This window comes from Boleophthalmus pectinirostris, unplaced genomic scaffold (genome assembly GCF_026225935.1).
Source record: "Boleophthalmus pectinirostris isolate CB_2022bp ecotype Guang Dong unplaced genomic scaffold, ASM2622593v1 HiC_scaffold_8, whole genome shotgun sequence".
NCBI classification, from domain to species: domain Eukaryota; kingdom Metazoa; phylum Chordata; class Actinopteri; order Gobiiformes; family Gobiidae; genus Boleophthalmus; species Boleophthalmus pectinirostris.
This window is the reverse complement of record NW_026571515.1, coordinates 28,220,731-28,247,623: the sequence shown is the minus strand read 5'-3', so window position 1 is coordinate 28,247,623 and position 26,893 is coordinate 28,220,731. Positions and strand designations below refer to the sequence as shown.

The window sequence follows — 26,893 nt, the reverse complement described above, 5'->3', positions numbered from 1 at the left end:
CGCTTTGATTATGAGTGTCTTGGGGCTCAAGCCATGCTCTTTCTATGTCCTTTTACTCAATGATAGTCCATTTAAGGTACTTAGTTAAGTGTGCGTTCTTTGCTTTGTACCTTTCTGTGTAGGTTCATTATGCTGACTTTCGAGGCACAGAGACTTGGCCAAATGATTCCCTTTTGCAGATTGTAAAGCCCTGGTTTTTTTGTCTCGCACGTAGGCCCCATTACATGAAGCTTTATCAGATCTGCTGCGCATTGTAATTGCTATCAGGATTATTCGAGCTGTGTCAGCCTGAAGTATTAGGCCATTTTAGCAGCTGCACATTATCATATTATTTAAGTAAGACTTTTATGAGACAGGGTTTTATATAGAGAATACACTGCGGCGCTGCCAGTGATTTGCAGTGTTCCCTGGTAGACTTTATTTTAACACTGTTCATCATGTTCAGTGGGAGATTGGGAATGGCTTATTTTATGGGTGTAGCATTAGGCTGTGTAGGGGAGAGGGCCCTTCTTCACCCATGGTCAGGTCTGAGTTGTAAATATTCATTATCAGAAGTGGAAAACGACTAGATACTTTACTATAGTGTAACCAGGAGGTCCTGAACTCACTAGTGTGGAGAAAACAAATTTCCTATATTTATGCGTACTTTTTAAAATTAATGTTTACACAGTATTCTTTATCTTGGTATTAATACCAGTAATAATTTTCAGTTATTTTACTTGAGAATTATTGTACTTCTATAAGTTTCACAATTTATAGACAACAGAAATTCTTCTATTTATGAACATATACACCGAGGACTTCGTTAACTTTATAATGTTGTTTTTCAAAGAATAACAACATAAGAAAAATGTGACAAAGTAGTAATTTACAGAAATGTCTTCAGTTCTTGAATAGCACTGTTTATTCCCATTCACTCACAAGACTAGAGTAATCTCCCAACCAGACAAAGTTATAAAGTATGTCCCTAATACCCACAAACCAATTTGTGTTCAACTGTTTTTGCTTTTCATGAGTAGAGGTAAAACATTTGATTCTGATTTGATTCTGTGATATTACTACTTGTTCATTTCATTCCCTCCCCATAGATCCTACTCGTATCACGCAGGGCCCATCAGACATGGAGATCATTGTGGGCGAGAGCATCGTGCTGCCGTGCCAGGTGTCCAGCGACCCTGTGCTGGACATCTCCTTCTCTTGGGCCTTCAACGGACAGCTCATCGCCAAGGACGACGGCCATTTTGAGCTGGTGGGCGGGGTGAGTGACCTCCTCAGTTCTTTCTATATATCTATCTCAAATGTGCAAATGGGCAGTTGCCACCTCTCTGGCCGCTTCATCACTTTGGCTTTGATTTAAAGGGACAGCTTGCCGCTTGACATCTCGATAAGAGATTTACAGCCAACATTTGGTGTGATACCATCTTTTAAAAGTGCTCCTGGAGGAATAATAGGCTCTGGGGATGTGAGATTCTTTGTAAAAAATGATCCTATTAAATCACTCCACTCAAAGCTTGTCTATTGTGCTCCGGTGAATGAAAACATGCTGCCTGTTATGTCAAAATACACTCCAGAAATAAAAGAAACCTCTCGGTCTGTGTTTCTCTTTTTTCTGTCAAGTACTGTCAAAAATGCACCAAAAGTACCCGTTTTTATACTTGTACATATAGGTCCAGGCCTTTTCAAACATCTAAAGCCTTGATTAACAACCAGTGTGCTGGGTACACTAGTGTGCCTTGTGTGTTTGGCAGGTGTGCCTGACAAACATGTCCAATTTGAGTAAAATGGTAAATGGTCACATTTTTGCATAACCCTTTTCCACCCGTAAGGTACTCAAAGCGCTCACCCATTCACAACTGCATTCATGTACCAGTGTACACAGACACCTGGGCTGAGGTGGGTTAAGTGTCTGGCCCAAGAACACATTGGCAGCATTTATCTGTAGGAGCACTGCCAACCTGTGGGTAAACTAATTTACTGTTTGGGATTATCTTCCTGAGCCAAGAAACAAAGCAAATCTATTACCCTTACCAAATATATTTCTAGGTACCAGACACAGTGGCATGGACACTATTCGCTACAATATATATGAGGTGTGGTAATATTTTTGTAGGTGTTGTGCTGTGGAGTATTTTCAACCTAAAAAGTGTGCTGTGACTTAAAAAGGGTCTCATCTAAAAGGTGGAAAAGCTGTCTATGTGGTGGTATGGCAGATACTCTAGGTAAAATATTCATACAAAAAGTTAAATATCCAGTGATTCAGAAGAACAGAAAAGTAAAATATTCTGTTCAATTTGGGAATACAGATAGGCCAAATGCAAAATTGTGTTATATTGTTGTGTTGTAGTGTTTCTGGTTTTGCTTTTAAAAATAGTACCAGTGGTGAATCCTGTACCACCACTTGACAACCTCTGCTGTAGGTAATCCATTAGTCATTTTGACAGGTCTTCATCTGTTTGTGAGTTACTGACACTCATTCCACTGTGGTAATCGTTTGACTGGTTCTGAATTATTTTGAAGTCCCACTTTGACACTGTCTGCTGCTCCTGGGCTCATAACAGGATGAGGATGCACATCATTTGAGGTGTCTTTTTATTTTACAGGGAGTGAAAGCATGACTGAGTCTGCTTCAGAATGACAGAACACCTTCACTGCACCCTCACACCTCCGAGATTACCTATTCTCCTGCTTTTATGGGCTTCCTCCTCACTCACAAAAGATATGATGGGCCATATACCACAGAAATAATGGACTGCAGGGCTGAGACGCTAAACATATGAACTTGGTTGGTGATAGAAGTTGGCTGGTTTTATTTAGACTAAGCCTTTCACAATAATTGCTATATAAATTTATCGTTCAATAAATGAAATATAATATAATTTTTTAACCTCACTATTTATGATGTATACAATTTCTTTTTAATAGATGAGAGATTTTTGCCATTTTTCTGTAATAAAAGTAATATTTGAGCTTTCATTTGTTGCAGCGGAGGCCTTTTAATGATACTGTTCTTTAAAAATGGTTTTGCGGGATTATCCTGCATTATTGTTTTTGTGTCAGTGGCATAAAGTAGTTTCAATATTTTGTTTATCACAGTATTTGTTTGTACCAGTATATCATGCTTCAAATTTTACATATTTGATAAGTTTGTAATGGACTGTGGGGCTGAGATGCTTAAATATGAACTTGGAAGGTTGATGTTAGAAGCTGGCTGGTTTTATTTAGACAGAAGGTTTTTACATATTTGAGAAGTTCAGGATGCATTCAGCATGTGTTGCTTCTTATCCTAACGGCACAGTGCTGAATTGCTGCCACTAGTATTGTTAAGAAAGTGAAAATTATTGTGCAAATGTATTCAGTATCAAAGTATCGACAGTGGCAAACCTGAGGGTCGGGAACGTTGCCCATGCATGTGCTGCTGATGTGTCCTTGGGCAAGACACTTCACCCACATTACAGCATGTGGTTGGATGTTCCTGCCAATTCCCTGGAAGTCTGGTTCACTGTGCTAAAAAAGAGAGGATGCCAAAAAATAAATAAATATGGGAATACAGCATACAGTAGTTTTGTTATTATACATTTCCCAGCAAAATGACAACTGAACTTGTCTTTTTAAGTGAAAAATGTAGTTTTTTTCTTGGCAAACATCCTGCATTTAGAGTGGAGTCAGTGCTCTTGTCTTCAATGTAATAATGAAGCGATAGCTATGACACCAGAGGCAGCCGAATGAGCTGTCAATCATATCTGTCAATCTTCACGTCTTATGGGGCCATGTGATAATAATTTGTCAGAAATCTTCTTTAACAAATCAGTTTTTGACAGATGCACCCGAAGAGAACCAAAATGGTGTTATTTGATATTTATTCTTACTTATTTGTGTGGTTTTAGAATCTTACTGTCTGTCAATGGTTGTGACATTTTGCACTTCAAATCTGGTCTTGTCCGCATGTGATCCCACATCGCCTTATTTCCTCTGTGTATTAAATGTCCCCAGTCCACAGAGATTATCAACTTAACTTCTGCTGCTTCAAGGAATTAATTTCCATAATTAAACCAAGCTGGCGCTGTCTCCCTCTTCCCCCTGCCAACTCTAAGAGAACAATTTTACCACTAATTTTGCCGCTTATGGCTGTCTCCTGTGATGTGACTCTAGATACAGCCTATGTCTCTCCAGTAAAACCATGTTTGTGTAGTTACTTACACAGCACATTTGGAGGTCACATTTGAAGACCTTTATCGAAAAAACAGTAAAACACTTCGAGCTCCTTTTGACATAAAAATCAATTTGCAATTTTTTTCTAGCCTTGATCCTTTTTAGTCCTGGACATCTGACTCAGAAATACTCACATTACTGTTTGTTGAAAATATCTCTTTTTGTTCCTTGTACAATTATTATTTTATGCCCACTATTTTTTTGTTTGTCCACTATTACATGCCTGACTTCATTCTTTAATTTGCTGTCACCGGATCTGTTATCTTATCTTTCATGCTACATAATATTTTCTTTCCCTCCTTTGGCAGAGAACAGCAGGAGATCTGATGATTAGGAATATTCAGCTTTACCACGCGGGCAAATATATCTGCGTGGTCGACACTGATGTGGAGAGCCTGTCAGCCGTGGCCGTATTGATCGTGAAAGGTAAGAAAACCCCCTCTTTGCGCTGGCTAATTAAATGCAGGCTGCACAGTGTTTTAAGGTTCCTCTTTCATGGTTCCTCTTTCATAAATGCAGTGGCAACTATAGCGAGTGTGATCTCTCTCTTTGAGCTAATGCCAAAGAAATTGATGTATCGCTTTTATGACAAACAAGAAAATGCACCCTTTCAGTGGCAAAATTACATCTGTCTGCTCTTACAGCTCCCTTGGTCTTTAAACTGGAATGTAATTGCAGTGTGTACAAGCCCGTTGCATGTTTTTTATTTATTTTGGATGCTGTCATATTACAGGGTGCAGTTTAGATGTCAGGCTTACTTATCTATTGTCAGTTCTGAGGAGGGCGGCGTCACTGGAGGATGAAGCAAATGTAGGAGTTGACAGAAGTGTCCAAAATCTCAGCTAGTCTTGGTGGCACATATTTATTCACATAATAATGTAAATATATGTTTTGTTTTGTTTTTTTCTGAGTTTTAAGAGACAAAACAAGACAAATGGTGTTTAATTTTGTATTTATGGGGTTTAAAGTGACAAATAATGACAATTTAAAACTTAATATTAGTTTGAATGGTCAAAAATCCTCATCAAAATCCTATACCTTAATTAGTTGTTTGTTTTTTCCTTTATTTTTTGTAAACATAACCAAAGACTTCATAATCCCTACTAAAAAAAAAGTATTTGATGTTATTGATAGTGTATTTTAGTAAAGTGCATTACTAGAGTGAGAATACTACTACTACTATTACTACTCCTACTTAGTAACTTCATTTCTAGTGGGATATTTCTACCAATATGCACCATGCAGTATTTATTCACTTGTCACTGCAATTAAACCCCACAAGAGTTCAGATTTGTTGCATGTTTTTTGATTTGCATTCTGAGTTCGATTTGCGTGGCATTTGTTCCGCCTCTCTCCACACAGCACAATCATTCATTGTGTACAGTAGATTAGAAAATTAATTAGATTGGTCGGCCTGACTAGTAGGGTAGTGGTAATGACAATTAGCAATCACATGGGTGGATTACAGTCATGTTCTTAGTTATGCAGTGCCACCCAAGCAGTCAAATTCTGCTGTCTCCAGTTTTGTTTATGGGAAAATGAAACTGAATCAGAATTTATTTGTCATTTCAATATAAAAATGACACAGCTGGTGAATTTCCCTGCAGCTAGAGGCCCAACCAGTGGTCAGGTTATGCATAGTTGTGTAGTGACCCATATACACAGACAGATAATACATTATGGGCATTTTCATTCAATAAGCAATTTGCATGCACAATTTTGCTCATATTTGTCATTAGGTTAGAAAGAGGTGTGCGCACTTGCACAGCATCTATAATATTAGGAACTTCTAGAAGGTCATATGTTTGTGGATGACTGTGACTCAGGTTGTTAGAGTGATCTCAAAATACCACCTCTGGCCAGCGTATATTGTGTTCTTGGCCAAGACACATCAACTATGTTTGAAAGTGATGTGTGGTGGTCAGAGCGGCCATTGGCATAGATTGGCAGCCATTTCCCAGTCTGTCAGCCTGAAGGCAGTAATAGAGTGTCCAACTGAGGGTACAACTATTATCTAAGTCCATCATTCTTCTCTAGTTTTGTCTTAATACAGAGATTTCAAACTTGGTATTGATACTAAACAAAAGCTCCAATCCCAGTTTCAATACTACAATGGTAATACGGCAATAGAATGTTATTTGGAACACAAACTGATAATAGTTTCTTTAATATTATGATGTGGTCTTAAACAAGATAGGATATAGATCTAAAACAATTCAGAAAAGGCCCAGATGTGTCCTATTTTTTTTTTTTTCAAATAAGAATCTTTACTTTCAATATTAGTTTCAATTATTTGTGTTCACATTTTTTGACAACCCAAGTCTTACACAAAAGCCTATTTTTGAGATTTTTATTATATTTTATTTTATTTGAGCAACTTGTTACACAGTGTAACACAAAGAAAACATTTGCAAAATAAATACTACAGAAAAGCACAGCAGTGCTCAAAAGGAGTAGGCAGAAGTAAAAGCTTATTTGAGGCTACCCTTTTTCATGGCAGAAAACAGCTGATTATTACATCCAATACCATACAAAGGAAGAGAGTCACATACATTACCCAAGTTTGGTTATATATGATATGTAATAATAGGCCTACACACTTTACATCATACTTGCATTAAAATGTATGAATTATATTTCTATTTTTCTCATAATCCCTGTTGCTTCTATTTAAGCCTGTGTAGCAACAATATTTAGTGCCATCTCCTCTGATTTTGGCAGCGCACTCACTGAACACTCGTCACACGGCTGACTAGATTCCTGCTTATTGTTGGATCCCGGCCTCTTTTTAATGTTTAATGCTCGGTGATGTGCTGTGTAGCAGGGAGTGGACTGTTTAGCTACCTGTCTGGGCCCACTCATGCAGTATGCAAAGCTCTAGAGACACACACCATTGTCGAGAGCCACACTACACTAAGCAGAACAAAATACTACAACTTTCCCTTTGTGTTGCAGTTTGCGTTGTGTAGCTTAGCGCAGGAGAGTTGAGTTTTGATCAATGCGCCTCAAATTGACACTGTGCAAATGCATTAAATGTCATGGGGGGTGAGGGATGATTTGGTTGTCAGGATTTGAAAAGGTTGGATCCATATCTCTATCTGGTGAGGCTGGAAAGCACTGTAATGCTTAGAGTGTTGGCAAATGGCAACAATAAGCACCACTTTCAAAGGACCAAGTGTCTCCAAAACAGTTCAGTTAAATATATGACAAACACTGGTTTTGTCATCAGGTTTTAACATGTATTTTTGTCATGCTAAGTTTGACAAATTGTGTACTTGTAATGGTGAGTCAAAATACAAATACTTAAAGGGCCCATATTACATTATTTTATGATCTGTGTTATAATGTTATTTAGTTATCATAAACATACCAGCAGTTGTGTTTTGTTTCATTCATACAATGTATATTAAGGCTGAGGTTATCTCTCAAGCAGAAAACACTTCCACCTTGTGATGTCATGTGGTAATACACAACGTGTTCCACTACATACATCTTCACTATAATCATTTGGATAATTTCAGCTTTGGCAATTTCTACTGAACTAAAGTAAAAAGTAGCTGTTAACTTGAAATCTACTGCTTCAGTACATCAAAAGGTGGAAAGGAGGTTGAGTTTTAGAGATGTAGACAGAATAACAGTTGCTCAAACATGTGTGAATGAAACATAACACAACTCCAGGTATGTTTTTGAGGAGGTAACAACATTATAGCATGGCTTAAAGCTCACAAGAGTCAGTTTTGTGTAATACAGGACTTTTAATACATAACTATACATCGGCAATAACAAACAACATTATAGCAACTATAAGGACTAATTCAAAACTAAACCAGAATTGATGCCTCAATTAGAGGTGGGCAAATAATTGAAATATTGATAATATGTGAATTAAGTTATACAAAATTTGAGCTGATTGAAAATTGGAAAAAACAAAAAAAACAACTAAATGAGGATATAGAGTAATGCTTCCGCATTTTTATGTGTACTTTTAAAGTCTTTTAACATTTGTCTGATACTTAAACTTAAGCTTAATGCTTTCAAAGACATGTTATGGCACCTTTCTGTTGGATTGTCAAAATATATATATTCGTGATACTCCTTATATTGAGATAACTTACATTTTGACATTATCACCCACCCCTAGCCTCAATGGAAACTTTTTTTAATCAAGGGGATATGACTGTGGTGTATTTAATTTCAATATAATCTAACTCGAAGTTTGATAGTTCAAATATCAGCATTGCTATTGCTTTTGTGTCCTTAGGCAAAACACTGTACCCACCAAGTGCTCACTAAATCAATACCATTATTATAACATTATTCTTTTATATAAATATATGGTGCAAGTATTAAATTACACAAGGTCAGTGGAATACATTTGCTTTCTATCGACAGCAAAGAAACTCACAGAGTGTGACTCCGACTGTGCATTATTTACACTTCCTGATCACGGCAGCTGTCACAGTGTCTCGTTCCCGGGATCGAAGCACGTCCAATGTGAAGGCGCAAGGTTCGATCGGAAAACCAGGAACTGTGGCCAATGCTGTGGGTGTGATCACCAGCACAAGAGCCTTGACAAGATGACAGAGGAGACAAATTTAGATCAAAGGGTTTTGTCACCGCGGGCAACCAGTTACATTGTGGAAACTCCCATTAACCTTATGCCTATGACAGGACACTAGGGCATGTACCACTGATGATGCTGGATAGGCTCCTCAGGATCGGTGCATGATATCTGTGACACCAGCTCCTCCATGATTACGCCATTGAAATGCAAGAATGTATGCATTGTATATGAGCAGGTGAAAATAGAGTCACATATTTTTACAATTCAGTTAATTCCTTTGTTTTTCCATACTAATGGATAGGCGTTTTCTCTGTAGCTCACTAAATATGAATTATAATCGAATAGATTTTATTCTTTTATTGAAGAAACAAAAAAGAAAGAAAAAATTGTGATTGCACTGCATAAAAGTTTGGCATATGGTTTGTAAGGATAGATAAGTCCACTTGAAAAGGGGTTTAAAAATTTATAATAGTAATAATAATAATTTATACATTGTTTAAACAATGAATCAAATTTGCAATTAAATCACATTATTATTTATTGAAATCAAATATATCTGGAAAAAAAACAGCTAATAAAATTCAGTGTGTGTACATGTCAGAACAAATCATTTTATTCATATTTTTTCTTTTAATTTGAGTATTAAAAATTGTACATTTATAATTTTGTTTTTTCATTGCATTCATTTTACCATGTTATTTCTTACCTTATATCAGAGGCTCCAGTGTGTATTCCTATCAGAAATATATTGAATTATTCATCTTCTATCTGTTGTACCTTACGTGGGAGGCTGGAGCGTATCCCAGTTGTTGTGGGTCAGAGCTAGGGTGCACCTGGACAACTGCCAGTTAAACTAGAGACATGCTCAAAAACAGCCATTTCAATGCTTATTTATTAACAAGGGATCATTCAAATGTACCAGTTCACTACATGCATGTCTTTCAAAAATTTGCTTAATTGGGAAGGGAAAACAGTATATAAAAACAGTAATCAAGGAGAATGAATTATGGGTGAGTGAGATAGTCATGTCAAATTACTAATTGAATTAAGAAGATAAATGTATAGACACTACATTGACCAAATATAGTTTTAGAGGATTAGTTTTAAGCATAAAAATGGTATTTATGCCCTGACTTTTCTATAGGTCCATATTTAACTGGCTCACCCCACTGCGGCCATTAAAAAGTCTGAAATTGAAGATTAAGTGGAAATCAAATGACCAGCAGCCGAATTAGTTTCCAGATTAAATGAGGCTCTGCTTTGTTTATTGCAGCTTCGTCGGCGAGGCACATTTTCTTTTGGCAGGGAGAGCCAGAACTCAAAGGGAATCTTTGCAAGTTTCATCTGCACATGCATAACAATGAAATTTTAATGTAAAGACAACAACATGAATAATGGACATCTCATTTGACTATGATACTGATGCAGGTGTTGTACTTATTCAGCTGTAGACTTATGGGCTCAGGGGTAGGGACGAGATACATCAGAAGCAAATTTCAAAGAATTAATTTTGTACATTCATTTGACTTGAGCTTAAGTTATCTAGGAACAAATATTAGATTTGCATTTGTAAAATAAATACATTTTCAAAGTTAGTGTGTTTTTAGTGTATATGTACAGTATTTTTATAGGGCTAGGCGATAAAACAAGACTTCAAATTGATTGATTGAGATTTTCAATGTGATTTATTTTTGTCTTATTAAAACAGATCAAAACAAATACAAATTGTAAGAATTAATATGAATTTCCTGAACCTAAACAATGCAGACTTTTTAATAATTGCGATTTAAAATAAAAATAGTCTGATTATTTCTTCTAAGTCTGAATTCTGCCCCAAACTACAGTCTTTTACTGACAGGGGATAGGCTCTAGTTGATTTTTTGATTGAAGAGATGATCACTGATAATTATAAATAACAAAATCTTAATAAGATAACCTTAAATTTGTACCTCAGCACCAAAGGTAATGCTTTCTTCAAATGCTAGAGAATGCTGTCATTCAAGCACATGCCTGTTGCACTGATACCCTTTTGTAGACAGTGTAGTAGAGATTGTAGTGGATTTGATTAAAAAACATAATATAAGGGGAAAAAAATACTTTAATGTATTATTTTTCCAAATGTTTTACACTGTATGTTTAATTTAGACAAGTTCTTCTATCAGAAGTCGTAGTGTTGGAATCGTACCATCTTAAATTGAGCATAGCATTGTGTTTTGTTTGCTTCTCGATATATTGTCCTTGATTTGACTAAAATGATCTGTCAATAGCTCTATTATGACAATAGCTAATTGTGCCTCTGCCGTTTAATATGGCACGTCTCTGTCCCAGTTGTTTATCCACTTGTCTCACAGCTCTGAAGGTCAGTGGTAATTGTTTGTGAGACAAAGGCTATTGAGTGATCGTGTGGGCTTTCTTCTGTTTACAACATCAGCCGACACAAATGTTTTTGAAGCCACTTGTCTCAAACACTCCACTGGGTGGTGCTGGATATGAGAAGGTCACTGCTATGGTTGCTCTATTAGCATTCACTGCAGTAACTCTTCTATTGCATCATGTGCCTAAAGGGAAACACTGAAAACACACTCCAGCTGCCTTTTATCTCAAATATGTTCTATGTTTAATTAGAAAACACGTCTTACATACTTTATAATGATTAAACTACTTTTTCCATGTTGCAGATTAATAATGCAACATTTTGATCTTCTAGTCTTTTTTATCACATCAGATTAGTCCCATGCCCTGTAAATATTATAAAGTGCACAAATTATGTGACTGTTTGGAATGTCAATGAGTGAAAATGTGAATGTGTTTTTTTATTTTTTATATTGAAATTAGAAACTAGACCAGATTTTTTTTTCTGACAAGCATTGTGACTGTGATTACATTTTATGTTTTAATAATAGGATTCTGTTAAAAATTTTAAACAGGACATCAAGGACTAAAATACTAAAACAGGCCTATAAATTCAAATTAATACAAGAATCACATGTATTTCAGAACATGCTTGTACAGATCTAAACCACAGCATTAGCAGTTTTAATGCTGAAAAAGACAGGGTATTTTGTTGCTTGTAGAGGAAATTATGGTTAGCTAATTGTGTCCATTCAAACTGAGATTAAACTCAGAAAATTATATTGAATATTGACATTTACTTCAGTAGCTACCGTCTTTTGTCATGAAACCATATTATTAATGTTTCAGGTATTCATAACACACTCTCTAATGGCATACCTCTCTAAAGCCCAGGCAAACTGTCTATATTAAAAGTGGATTATCTGACCCCCTGTAGACGCTGACAGCACCTCGTGGCCCCAGCCAATGAAATATAATTAAGAGGATAAGGAATTGATTCTTGATTGTATGCTGCAGCGTTCATATGTATTAATGAGGCCAGTGTATTAAAGGGGTTTTTGTATCAAGAGCTGGTAATGAGTTTTACATAGATCAATATCACTAAAGCCGGGGCAGTGAGGTCATGTGTGCGAAACAGCAGTGTAAACAAAACGCCGTGCCAAAGTGGTACCTCAACGGGACACATGCATATGAATACAGACGCATAAATAATATAATATCATTGTAAAAAATACATGTAGCATCTTAATCATTCGAATATAACTGGGATTATAAGTACAGTATATAGATTGCCTGAGGTGCTTTTTCTGGTGTCTGCCTCCCTCATCTCTCTTTTGTGTCGGACACAATCACTATAATAGGAAACTGTCAAGTGAAACATTACAAAGCTTAATTGGTCGAATAATGAAAATAAATGATTTAAAAATCTGTCTTCTTCAGGGCTGTTTAATCTTTTACCTTTTAATTTGACTCCCCATGTGCTGGCTTGTTACATTGATCCGTTAGTACCATGTGGGGAGAGCGTTTCTGCTGCATTTTTGAGAATACATTTTGAATTCCTTGTTAATTCTTAATGAAGATCAGCCTCCTCCAGTGAACTCTTTTAACAGTTTTCCACCTAAAGTCTCACAGATATACCCAGTATCTCCAAAGGCCACTGGAGCTTTTCAAACTAATATGCTCTAGTGCTAAAAATATGCTTATGCTGGGTTTATGTAACACACTTCATTGACCACATTCAATTATAAATATCTTACTCTCTTAAACTAAGCAATCCTCTTGTGATATCAATATCTTTTCAAAACTTTTATCGATTGTAACTTTTTTATGTAATGCACCAAAAATGTGTTTCTATTCTGAGATTGAAAACCAAGGAAACTGTTATTTACCGCACCTTACATAATATAGTCAACTAATGAGCGATATTTTGGTGAATGAAATCTGTTGGGGCCATTTTAATGAGGTTTCCATGGTGATAGGCCCTGGTTTGATGCATAATGCATAGTATTGTGTAGAATATATTGGGAAAGCCTAACTGAGTACAAGAGTTGCTAATTAGCAATTGCTTTTAACAGTGCTTCCTGTTATTTGTGTTCAAAATAACAAAAACTAAAAAAACTGTGCAGGGCTAAAATAATTGTATATTTTAGGTTTAAGGGTCACTCTTTCCTCAAGTTTGATGAACTGGTCTAAATAACGACCAGCAACAATTTATGCATCTCATACCAAATTCACTTTGCAATACACTTATTGAATTAAATAAATTATTTTAATTATGTTGTGACTGAGAAGTTGGGACTACAATAAGCTAACACAGAAAGTTAAACTCATTTACAATCTAACAACACTAACACCCTTAGACTATAAACAAAAGCCATTTCAGCCTTTGTTTGGTTTTGTGCATGTTTGAGCTGTTGAACTGACTGAACTGTTTCCTCACGTCCTCCTTCGTCCCTCTGTGCGTCTGCTCGGGACATGTGCGCTGCTCTTGTGTTGGAGCCAGGCCCCCCCAGCCCTCCAGCCGTGGTAACAGTGGAGGAGGTGACAGACAGCACGGCCCAGCTGGCCTGGAGTCCCGGCAGAGACAACGGCAGCCCCATCAGCCATTACCTCATCCAGACCCGCACTCCTTTCACCGTGGGCTGGCAGAGGGTCAACACAGGTAGGCATCACCTTAGTAGACAATGCATTCTATTCCATCAAGCACAAAATCCACATAGTTCATCCTTCATTTCATACTGAAGGGCCCATAGTTCAATACTTTCCTATTTATGTTAGAATTTGTTTTCCTCTTCAAAACATATTTTGTTTCATTCATACACAAACCCTGCATATTTAGGCAGGTTCTTCTCTCAAACAAATCAACACTCTGTTCTACCTTGTGATGTCATGTAGTAATGCAGGAAATGCTCCACTGTGTTTTTAAACTCCATACATCTTTACTAGAATAATTTGGATGATTTTAGCCCTGGCCTATCTTCTGAACAAAGGAACAAATGTAGCTGTTAACTGGCATTAGAAGGTGGAACAGCTCTGAGCTTTGGAGATGTAGACAGTCTAATAATAAAGGATTACTCAAACTTGTGCGAATGAAACAAAACACAACGCCAGTCATGTTTTTAAGGGGTGACCATCATTGTGACATGAGTCAGTTGTGTGTAGTATAGGACCTTTAAACTCAAGTCAATATCAGATTAACATGCTGCAGACTACATGTATGTATCCTGTGTTGAATGTGTCAGTGACCCAGATTTGAAGCTAGAACTAGTTCAATAGCCTCAATATAATTTCTACATTTATTTCTGTTCTTTCTGTAAGCCAAAAAAAAAAAAAAGATAAAAAGCGTACATCTAGACTGACTTGTATATTAGAGTGAGTAGAGACTTCAAGTACTTCAACAGTGCAAGAATGCAAAGTCACTTAATTGGTCACTATTGACAATCATTTGGATAGGGTTTTGGCAGGTTTTTACGTTGGCACCGTGCTCTGGCTCAATGTTTGATTTGGCAGGTCTTGTTAAACCGTAGGGGAATCTAACCCTAGATTGATCTCAAAATGTTCAACTGTGCTATAATAAATTATATTATGAAAACAAATATGTAGTGAGTGTCCACACAGCTTTTGACTGCTAGGGAATGTTTATGATTTTTAGAGTTTGGAGTGTTTTGGTTTTATAGTTGAATGCATTATTTTCTCTTCACGTAACAGTTGAATTTAAGAAATACACTTAAAATGGGGTTTTAGTAATATTCAATAAAAAATAAACATGAAAGATATCAGGCATGAGTAGTCTTAGAGTACAAGTGAGAGTTCAAAGTATCACTGTCCTGGTGCACAGAGGTGTAAAGCAGTGTCAGTAGTCATGTGATTTTATTCATATACTCTTGAGAGGCCCTTTGGGAAATTTCTTCACATTCTTCACTCCCCCCTCAAATAGGCAGGTCAGGGTGTGGGGTCAGCCAGGGAGCGAGGCATTTGGATAGGGTCAAAATCCAGGTTTTTACCCCAGAGACGTGGGGGTCAGACTGCACCGGGCTTATACATGATCTCATTTACACCACTGTATTGACCTCCACACCTCACACTGACTCTAACTTTAATCCGCCTAGCTAACAGCCTTAAATGAAAGCTACTGAAGTGACACGGTTCTCTTTGGTTGCTAATGCAGTGAAGAAAAATGCACTGTTAATAAAAGTATGTATGGATTTAGTGTTTTGTTTCTGTAGGTGTAAGAACATGTAATGAGAAGGTATTGTCTTTTGGTGTGTTCATGTTCCGAGAGTTTGATTAAAAGCTAGTTTAATCAATAGTCTCTTATCAAAAATGGATCAAATGACAATGTATGCTGTTGTTTAATAGTCCAAGCACTAACCCACATAGAGCAATTAACGTGTCCCTCAGGTTTTCACAAGATTGACATAGCAGTGATATTTTGTTTGGCCGTTTATTGTTGCTGCAATGATTTCAAATTAATCTACACAATGATGAATATGAAGGACAAAACCAACAAGCAACAACAATTATTCTAGTCTAAATTTGGGCCATTCTCCTTTTTTTTTTTTCTTGCAACTTTGCCTTAATTGTACACTTGGCTAATAAGGCTTAGAATTTCATTGATACTCATTCACTCCCACATATTCACTATGGTTTTAGAGTAGTGTTTTACCATACTAAAAGGAAAAAGGCTTGATACTCAATATTCTGATAATATAAAACACAATTTTTTTACACTAACATTTAATTTTCAATTAAAAATAATAGTAGTTTTTTAAAGGCACACGATGTAACTTTTTAGCCAGAAGAAATATACTAAAATAAAATGCACATTCTGACCATCTTTACTGAGAGCATTTTCACAAACCTGACTCTTATTTGGTCTGGAGGAAGGCCCCTTCCTGCTTTTTTTCCATGGAGTATCAAGTATCAATAGTAGTTTTACTATCAGTTAGTATCTAGGTTTCCATGTTTGCATTTGTTTTATTTATTTTGACCACCCTTATTATGGTAAGAATGTGAATGAGTCATTTATTTGTAGTGAAAAATTCTAATAAAATAAAATAACTGCTGACACTTTTAATAGCAAAACATCTTTTATAGCCACAGTGGTTAGAAGCCAGTTACTCTTTGCGAATTTCAAACTTGGAAAAAATGGAAATCATACTAATAACATAATGAAGGGCAGAAGCTCCCCTCTTAAGGTTATTAGATGCATTCAAAATGTAAAACAGGAATAGTGTTTAAATAAGTTCTCAATGTCCTCCGCAGGTAGACACACGTAAGCATACTCTGTGACCTTCAGTCTCACATTTCAACAAACTTTTAATGTTTGTTAATTAAAAATCTCATCATTTTTGCTCTCACTCTGCTAATATTGGCTGCGATAAAGATGCAAATCAGCTCTGGTACTGGTGGCATCACGACCTGTTAAAGTATTACTTTTTTGTTCTGAAAATTGATTTGACTCACCTCATTATATTTAGAGGTCTTGGATATGTTCTTGCTAATGTATGAGTTCAGTAGTGATGTATTTATTAAATGTCTATGCTGGTGCATAGTTTAAGCTTATATTTAATTTTGTAAACTGCCTACAGTACACAAGCATACAGCCCAATGTCTGTCCCAAAAAATCTAAAATAAATCTTGTTCACTATTGTAAATTTTAAATTAATATTGTTTTGGCTCTCTTAGAAAGTGTTCTTATTTAGAGGCAGGAGACATGTAAAAAAAAAAAAAAAAAAAAAAAAAGATGGTATCACAATTCTGGAGATAATGCAAAATGATAATGTTGAGTATATTATCTATTTAATATGGTTAAAAATAACAGCACAATGAGCTGTGTTATTTTCCAAATAGGGGTACAATGTGATATTTCTGCATTTTTGTGGTTGCATTTATGATCCTTTCATATTTTATGCAATATTTGGACCTTAACCAAGTCATTTACAGGCACAGTTTTGTAGATTGGTAAAATATTGTTTGAATGTTATTGAGATAATCAAAAAAAATAAAGATGAGATTTTTGTCAATATCTCCAACCCCAACCCCTAGCTATAAATTATACTACTGTAATTTGATTTAAAGCTGTTAAACCTACGTCAGCAAAAATCATACCTTGGTCGATATGAAATGTCTTATACAGAATGATCCATCACCCAAACCAGTTTCTTTCATTTAACTCCAAGTGCGTATAATATAGCCTGATCAAAAACGACATTTATGTGATTACAATCCACTCTCCAGCTGTGAGTTCACCAATAACAACGCGGCCTGGTCTCACACGGCTGAGTAAAGCCAGTTAACTGTCCAAATCCTATAGGCTAAATAGATTTGGCTATAATGGTATTATTGTCTTACCTTTTCCATTGTGTTTTTCACAGTCCCAGAAGTAATAGATGGGAACACATTGACGGCTACTGTGGTGGATTTGAACGCCTGGGTGGAGTATGAGTTTCGGGTCTTGGCCAAAAACAGTGTGGGCGTTGGCGAGCCCAGTCCAGTGTCTGTGAAAACCAGAACAGAAGATGCAGGTTTGTAAAAGGAAAAGATCTGAAATAGTCTGCACAGGCTGCACCATATTAGAAACATTGTTTTACTGTATTTAGTATTCCAATTTCAATATAAACTAATACTACTAATAATACTATGTTATTGCCTTTGATTTGTTTAATTTGACTAAACAAAAATAGAACTCATGAACATGCATTTAAAAAACTGCAGTGAAGTTTAATTTTAACTCACAGTATATCAAAAAATATGAGATAGGAAAAAATGTACATTTTACTATGTCAAAAGAAGTTGAAGCACAAATGTATGTCTCACTAGACCTTAAAATTTTTTCTTGAATAGATTTTTCACAGTAGTATATTGTTGTAATACTGTATATTGTGTAGGGTAATTTGGCTCAATACACATAATTACATATAGACTAAATTTAGTACATAATAGTATATATTTTCTTGTAGTTCCCGATGCTGCGCCAGGCAACGTGGGCGGAGGAGGCGGGAGTCGATCTGAATTGGTCATCACTTGGGAGGTAAGTGATCAGTCTTAAGTTGCGATTTCAAAATTTATACAACTATTTTCTTGTAAAAAATAAATACATTTAATTGGTTCCCCCATAGAGTATATTGTATTTGTGATCATCAGTCAGACCACTGTGTGTTGTCTGCAAGTAAATGTAAAGTATTTTTTCAATTCCAGAAAAAATGGCCAAATATGTTGCTATGTTTCATTACAGTACTTTGTAGAGCGTTTGATGGTGTGCAGTAACTTTAATAAACACAATGTTTCAAGGTTGTGCACAAGCCTGAAAAAATTTTTCATGTAAACGCTAGTGATATACTAAAGACTTTGTGACAGCTAAGAACAGGCTAGTCATTTGTAACAGCTTAAATACATACATTCACTGTTGAAAATCAAGTACCCCAGCTTTATCACATCCAGCTCCCTTTTCCTTCCTCAGACTTAAATTATTACTTTATTGAAATGTTGCTTTGCATTTGAGGTAATTTCTAACCTAAAGCGACATATACGAGACTCTGTGACAGTTATGGTCATTAATGAGGCTGGGACTCGTGGCAAATTGCTTTCACACAATATAAAACCATTACAAAAACCAAAAGCAGGTTTGCAGCGGAGAAACAATGTTGATATTGAAGAAGTCATTAGTTTGTAGAAGCTATTGCATTATTTCAGTTTTCCTATTTCATTAAGTGCACAAATGATGTTTTATTTTTAAAGGGAATCTATAATGAGCTTAGATTTTTATAAAACTGCTTTTTACTGCTCATTTAGCTCTGTCAGGTGGGTCATAAAAAGCTATTTGAGGGTCACGCTCTTGTCTGTGCTTCCTGAGAGCGCGAACGTGAGCGGTTTGTATATGTTTTAATATCACTATAGTTTTGTGTTTCCCTCCCAGCCCGTCCCAGAAGAACTACAGAACGGTGAGAGCTTCGGTTACATCATCGCATTTCGGGCCTTTGGGGACGCGAGCTGGACCCACGTCGCCACCTCTGCCCCTGGAGCCGCCCGCTATGTTTACAGAAATGACAGCATCTCACCCTTCTCCCCTTTCCATGTCAAAGTGGGCACTTACAACAGCAAAGGACAGGGACCCTTCAGCCCTGTGGTCACCATCTATTCGGCTGAAATTGGTAAGACAAATTCTGCAAAGAAAAAACAGGTCATGACCCCACAACTATGGATGTGCAATTGTGTATTCAGCCAAGCAGCCTATATGTTGTTTTGATGGCTGGTTTTACTCAGTGTCCTTACATGACATGTAAAAATGTTGTCTACAGAAGTAAAATCTATTCTCAAAGGCAGAAAATCACAGAAGGCAATATATTCTAGATATTACAATGTATTTTGCAGCCACTGAACAAAAGGGAAAATGTATAAAAATTCAAAGCCACACTAGTAAGAGAAATGTGTTGCAGCCTTTGTAAAATGGTTGGTGTCCAGTCGAAAAGAAAACATTAAAAAATGCTACTCATTTACATGCAAATAGATGGCTCCAAATATCAGCACTCCATTGAATGACTGTGCCAAAATGAGAAGCGGTTGGCATTTAGATCCATGCTACTTCTCAGCATGCTAAGTGAGGGTCAGCGCGTGGAGCGGGCTCAGTCTGTTTCCCATCTGCACCTGTGGATGATTCATGGAGCAGAGATCAGGACTAACTCCACAGCGCTCCAAATGGAACAGAAATGAAGAGATTTGTTCTGGCTGCTTTTCTGTGTGGGAAAGGTGGCCCAGCTCAGTGTCCTGTTGTGTTTTTCAGAGCCAAGTGGGATGCCAGCGGGGGTTTGGGCCAGAAGTGTCTCGGCCTCCGAGATTGAGGTGAATTGGCAGGCGCTCTTCTTCACCCCTGAAAGGGTTCTGGGCTATGAGGTACATTTGACTCTTTTAAATGGAAATAGAAATCACACAACGCATTTCAAATGCTTGTCATCACCCTGTTGTACCTCACAGCCATCACTTCCAAACTCCAGTCGCCATGGAGATGACTGCTTCAGTTGGAAAACAGTTATAGCAAAAATTATACAGTTCTTTGTAGCAACACGACAGGAAAACATGTCAGGCCGTTTTGGGCAGAACAAAGGGAGATTGCCTGTCCACATGTGTCTTTTCTGCTGCTGTCAGTTATAGCCGCTGTGCTGAGGCCATGAGCTCTGGCTGTATACACTACACCAGGACACGTTTCATAAGCACAAAAGATTTAGCATTTTAAATGTTGGTGCAGTCTAACAAGCAGAACAATGGAAATCAATCAAGCCATTTTCTGTAAATGATTGAATAAATTATCCTTCTTGGTATTCAGGTAGAATGAAATTTCATTTGGCATTTGTCCTGCTTTGTTAAATACAGAAAATGGATAAAAGCTGTTTTAGGAACCAGCTAACGTTAGAAAGTGGCTGTTTGCTATGCAGACCACATCATCAATGTCTGCGGATAGAGGCACTAAAATGTCACTTATTTAAACAAACAATAAAACGACTTCTTCATTTGTTTTTATCCGGATTTTAAACTGTTCCCTGTGGTCTTCACCTGTGGAGCTACACCTCTCTTTTGTGAAAAAGGCAGCCAAACCCGTGTTTACTTCAGCACTACATAAACTATTACCGAAGCTTCTTCTCGCTCCAACAAACAAACATGGTGAACTGTTTAAAGTTTGTACAAACTCCAAGCCCAGCTGTGATCTCCAGTTTCAGAGAAGAGCCTAAACTTTTGTGTAGCCCATAAAAGCTTTTTGTCTCAGATGAAAAAGTAACAGACTCTGATCTGTTTTGTATGGATCTAAACTTCACTTTCACTCTTCGAGTCCGAAAACAAGAAACAAACTTTTTTTAAGCATTGTTTGGGTTGCACTTACTGGGCAACTGTTTATTTTGCATCCATTTTTGTGATCATTTATTTATATGTATATTATTAGATAAGCCTGGTCCTTGTATGTGGGCTAGAGGCAGAAGTCCAAAACTTAGATGCCTTTTCTCAAACCCACATACCACACTTGTGTAGCTTCACTTTGAAAGTCTATGTGTAGGATTTTTATTCTACTGTATATTTGAATGCATGAACTGCGGTAGTTCATTTGAAATGTTTTGCAATGGTCCAAAGCTATTCCTCATTTACCTTATGCATTCTGAGCATTTTAATTACCATGATGAATTTATAAGCACTTTTTAACAATAAAAGAGACCAAAGCTGAGTTTTTCCAAGATGTTAAAGCTAACAACAACTAGCATGCTAACATGCACTTCCTGATTTACTTACAGTAAAACAGGTAATAAGAGCTGCTTATACAATATATCTGTACTAGGGCAGGGCACATTTTTCTCAAATACATGGGAAAACATTTTATTGCAAGTATGCATATTACATTATCCCTCATAATTATCACAATCATTCTTCTGTTTCTGGTATTTGTTGTTATTTCTTATTTCATTCTGTTCTGGAAGTCACTACAGCCAACATAAATAGATGTCTCTTGTTAACATGTTTTAATCTATTTAATTATCACTTTGATAATTATTCATTAGGCTTTTATTGTTTATATTGAGCTTCACCACCATAACTAAATATATGCTGTTAACATGCAGTGGTGAAACATAACAAAGTAAAAGTAGTAAGTATACATTTTAAGTATCTGTACTTTACTTGAGTAAATTTTAAAGTGGATACTTTTTACTTCACTACATTTGAGAAAAGGTATCTGTACTTCCTACTCCACTACATTTTTAACTGGGCTGAAAAGTAAAAGTAATTTTATTACAGTTTGAGACCTGCTGAAGAGGCTCAGCGGTTTATTTTAACACATAAAAAAAAATGCTATAAACAGGTACTTAAATACTTTTTTCATATCTTTTACTTTTACTTGAGCATTTATGCCCTGGTATCTGTACTTTTACTTAAGTAACAAAATCAAGTACTTCTACCACCACTGACATTATGTATACATGGAAATGACAACATCCCTACTAAATCTTAATACAAGAACTACTATTACAGCTAATAATGATACATCTGTACTAGGTGGTGTACTGGGAGGATGACACCAAACCAGAGACCATGGGTAAAGTGCGTGTGCCGTGGAACCAGACGTCGGCCACAGTGAGCGGATTGGCAGGGCACACCCAGTACTTCCTCACTGTGAGCGCATTCAACACCGCAGGCACAGGGCCCTTTCTCCCCGCAATCAATGTCACCACCAAAAAACCACGTAAGTTTTAGAGCCCCCCCCGAGTGTCAGCGCTGTTCAGCTGTTTGATTTTCTACATGTACTGGAGGTATAGCAATAGGAAAAGGCTAAAGTTTGAATAAAAAATATATATGTGGGGGTTAAACTTGGAGTGAACTTTCAGGAAGTGTCAAAAGTGGAGTTTGAGATTAAGTGAACACAAGCGCTCAAGGCTAATGGATTCGTCAATAGTCACACTTTTGATAGACGCCTTTTACCGTGTCACTCTTGGTCAGAAATGTGATACAAAAGAGTTTGTTTTTTGAAGTCCTACAGTAATTTGCTTTTAAAATTTCCCACAGCACTACAACATTTTGCTTGGTGAATTTAGTTGTTTATTACTCATGGACTAGTCAATTCCACTTTGACATTGATAGTGACAATGATCAATTATTTTCCTTGTATGGCCTACTGTTTATATATACACATACTATACATAATGAATTCATGTAACATGCACTTTTGTATAATAACTTCTAATTTTGACAGTAGGATCATAATTAAGATCAAGTGACTACCATGCTAATTTTGTAAAACAATTTCTTGGGTATGGCTTAGAGACCCTGAGGCTGAATTCACAGTATTTCTGTTAAAACTATAATTTCTGAAAATGTGTTAGTTAGAAAAAGGAGGGACAGTTGCTCATTTGGTCGAGTGTTTATCCACTTATCCAAAGGTTGGCAGTTTGAATCCCTCTCTTGGGGTAAAGATCATTGGTAGAGCAATCAGATCCACTGACTTTGGTTAGCAGTGCAATTCCAGGTTCCACAGATGAATGCTGTTGTTGTGTCCTTGGGCAAGACACTTAACCTTCCTCTGTGTGCACTGATGAATTGGTGAGTGGTTCCTTTATGTAAAGCGCTTTGAGTGCCTTGAAGGTGGAAAAACGCTATATAAAAATGTGACCATTTACCAATTCACCGTTATCCAGTTGCTCATTAAAAAGTGAGTACGTGATGAGAACAATGCCAATATTTACATCCTGTATTAAGATTCATCTTAACTTTTACACAATGTACTTTTATATACTAATTTGCATACAAACATGGTAAACTTTAGATTGGCATTAAATGAATTTTGACCAAGCGTTTAAATGCACAAGTATGCAAATTTCTGAACACATTCGTCATCTTAGCATGAGATACAAACCCCAAGGCGGCACACTGTATCGTTTTTTTTTTGTAATTTCCAAGCTCTATAATTGCATAAAAAAATCTTTCATTATTATTTTATTTTATAAGCACCTCAAATAAAAAAAAAACAAAAACACATAATACAGAGTGTGTAGCTGTTCTACTGTCAGCAAGGACGTTTGGGGCTTAATCCTTGGGCTGACTACTAATATTTGTGGGAGTCTTTTGGGATGTGAAAATATTTCTATTGAACATACAGTTTGAGTGAATAGTTGCAGTGTAAGTCTTTTTTTCAGCCCTCTAACTAATTTGCCATTGCTCCAGGGCCCATAGTTGGAATTTGTGTTAGAGAGGAAACAGCACCTTATATGCATACACTTCTTATCTTATCTTATCTTATAAGATAATCTTATTTTATATGTGTATCTTCTTATAAAAATTCATCAAACAAAAGATTGCAAACTCAAACCCAAAAAGTCAGAAGTCAATGAAATTTGGCTGTCAGCTAAGGGATATTATTGCATAATCGGGTGTATTTTAGGAACTTGGGTGTCAATGTTATGTTCCGTTTGTGACATTTTAAATTATTTTCCCCGTCGTGCAGCTCCTGCCCAGCCCCCGCTCAACGTGGAATGGACTTTAATTGGCTCTCACCTGTCTCTCTACTGGGAGCCTGTGGTGGCGATGGAGTCCGAGTCAGAAGTCACGGGCTACGAGGTGAGCTCTCCTCTCTTTTCTCTCACATGAGTTTATTTCCATTACAGTGAGTAAAAACGTATGGCCAGTAATGCTGCAAGCCTTTGGTCACTGGGCAATATTGAAAACATAATCTAAATTTTCAGTTTAATTTAATACTATTAAAAAGAAATAGCTTTTGAGAATACATTTCATGAACATAGATAAGACAGACCTTTCAATTAAACCTCAGCTTTAACAACAATAATGGTTTCCACTCTAGTGCCATTTAACACAAACAAATCCAGTTACTTTCTTCAAAAAGCATACCCTTACTCACAGAGGATTAATTGTAGACCATGTCCATTTTAAATCCCTAAACTGATCATTGACTATTTGAAATGATTAGATCACAATGCGATTAAAATTCTGTTAACTGCACACCTCTGGTTACTCAGTCAATTAATCGGTAGATGCCGTGTTAGCAGATCAATATTTTTTAGATGACTAATTATTTCTTGGGATTATACAGATTTTGGTGGATGGCAACAGATAGAAGAAGGCATGGAGTGAATTATCTTGAGTTTTGGGAGTGATAAATACAGTGTTTAATTTTGTTTTGTAGTACTTTTACACATGTATAGTTGTCATTGTTTCAGCTTTCAACAGTCGACTACTCACAGCACATGGCTTGTCTTAGTATTTCTGAGGAGACCTGTATTTTCACACATCTTTTTTTTGCCTCTCATTCAGCTGTCATACAGGAGGCAGAGGCACAAAGAGGTGAACACACTCACCATAAGTAACTCATCGGCCGAGCTGACTTTACCGGAGGAGGACGAAGACTACATCATCCACATCAGGACCATGAGCAAGGGGGGCCTGGGACCAGCCTCAGACCCCATCAGAGTTCACCAACTCAGTGAGTCCAGTTTATGTGTAAAAATAAACTAAATCTACTGCAAATGGAGGGAAAGTAAAATATTGGCGGGAGAATGCGCTGACACTGGTGGGTTGAGATTCTAAACGAAGAGCTCGCAGACACTAAACTTAGACATACTCGTGTTTTTTATGCCTGTAATTTTTGAGAGAGAGAGTTAAATGATGGTTATTGCTCCTGTCTAACTGCAGCAAGAGTGTAAGTTTGATCTATCAAATTTCCATGAATTAAAAAGTTATGCTTATTTCCTATTATTGACACCATACATAGTCCAAACAATAGTAAAATTAATTCACTCACCCTCAATTCACCTTCATTCAGGGTGTAATTACTATTTATCTAATATGTGGATACTTTATAGTTTAGAAAGTTTGATTTCATAAAGTTGAAGTTAATGTGGCTGAACCATCTGGATAAAAACACTTTTTACTAATATTTTTTATAACCATTATATCAAAACCATTATAGTCTTAATCACAGAGCAGCTAATTAATAGGAAGATCACTATTGTGACATCTGAATGAAGCCTGAACCCAATTGTCAAATATAGTGAATGTGTGTGAAAGTGAGTAGACATTTTTGAGTAAATATCTTAAAATAACTGACCGCTGAAGCTTATATATAGTTTTCCAACTCGCAGAAGAAAATTCAGGCATTCTAATTTTTTATTTGTATAATTAAGTGAAATCAATAAAAAAAAAATTTAATATACTCAACATTTTGACAATAACACAGACACAGTACAAGAGCTTACAGAAATATGTAAATTTGCTCTCTTTACAGGCAAGAATAGCAATGCATTATGGGAACAGTGTGAGCAGTGAAAGAGGCAAACTCCATAATGTGCCTAGTGTCAAGTGCATGGCTTGTGTCCCAGTCAGAGGGGGTGAGAGGGGTTAAAAGTGATTGAAAATAATTAGAGAGGAGCAGTGCTGCTGATTGGTTTGAAGATACAAAATGTTCTCCTATCACAATTATCATGTTTATACGTGCCAAGGGTGTTCTTGGCGGGTTCTGTGTTTGTGAGACTAGGTGCAAGATTCAGAAAACAAGCCATTTGAAAATCTGTGTCAGTCCTGTAGTTCTTCAAAAACAAAAACTAGAAAGCGTCTTTTTTTTTTATGTTAGAACAATGTGCTCAAGCCAACCTCTCTCTCTTTATTCTCTCTCTCTCCCTTGGAATAAAACATGCTGATTTTGCACTATAGAAACTTGACATGTAGCCATAACCTTAGCCGCCGGGATAATCTATTTTATATTATTTACACACTCTTGTAAATGAAGCCACTTATCCCTTTTCAAAGCCAACTGGGGCGGTGTGTCCTCATTGACTCATTATAATCCGTGTCCTTGCTAACCTCCGCTGGCTCAAAATTTGCTGAAATTTGTAGCACAATTCATCTCTGTCTGCAAGCTTGACTCCCCCGTTACTGGATACGATTCTGGCCCGTTGGGACTGAGGCAGTAGGCTCCTCTGCTGCAGCTGGAAAAACCTCATTTGCATTGTTAATTCACTGTGTTAAAATTCACCAACTCCAGTAGTTTTTTTTCCAATGCTTTTTAGGCCAAATGTGTTTTTACGAGCACAACATAAGCCTTCAATCAGGTGTAATTTCTTTTGCATTAATAATATATTTTCATGCCAGGAAAGATTTTACCAGGATATTATCTCATTACAGAGTTGTCAGGGATCCAGAAGAGCTAATTGACTGGCTTAAATCTTACATGAGAAAGTGATGAGAGGAGACTTCCCTTCACTTTAATACATATTTTACAGATAA

At 36.6% G+C, this 26,893-nt stretch overlaps 1 protein-coding gene across 1 annotated transcript in view; it reads left to right on the top strand.

Moving 5' to 3' along the window:
* LOC110164994 (contactin-3-like) overlaps nucleotides 1-26,893 on the top strand; it is a 68,527-nt gene that overhangs the window by 36,812 nt on the left and 4,822 nt on the right. The window contains exons 12-21 of the mRNA XM_055166030.1: nucleotides 1,089-1,258; nucleotides 4,518-4,635; nucleotides 13,629-13,787; nucleotides 17,503-17,652; nucleotides 18,088-18,158; nucleotides 19,044-19,278; nucleotides 19,908-20,017; nucleotides 22,160-22,346; nucleotides 24,102-24,214; nucleotides 24,926-25,094. Coding sequence (XP_055022005.1) covers nucleotides 1,089-1,258; nucleotides 4,518-4,635; nucleotides 13,629-13,787; nucleotides 17,503-17,652; nucleotides 18,088-18,158; nucleotides 19,044-19,278; nucleotides 19,908-20,017; nucleotides 22,160-22,346; nucleotides 24,102-24,214; nucleotides 24,926-25,094 — 1,482 coding nt within the window. The remainder of the gene's footprint in view (nucleotides 1-1,088; nucleotides 1,259-4,517; nucleotides 4,636-13,628; nucleotides 13,788-17,502; nucleotides 17,653-18,087; nucleotides 18,159-19,043; nucleotides 19,279-19,907; nucleotides 20,018-22,159; nucleotides 22,347-24,101; nucleotides 24,215-24,925; nucleotides 25,095-26,893) is intronic.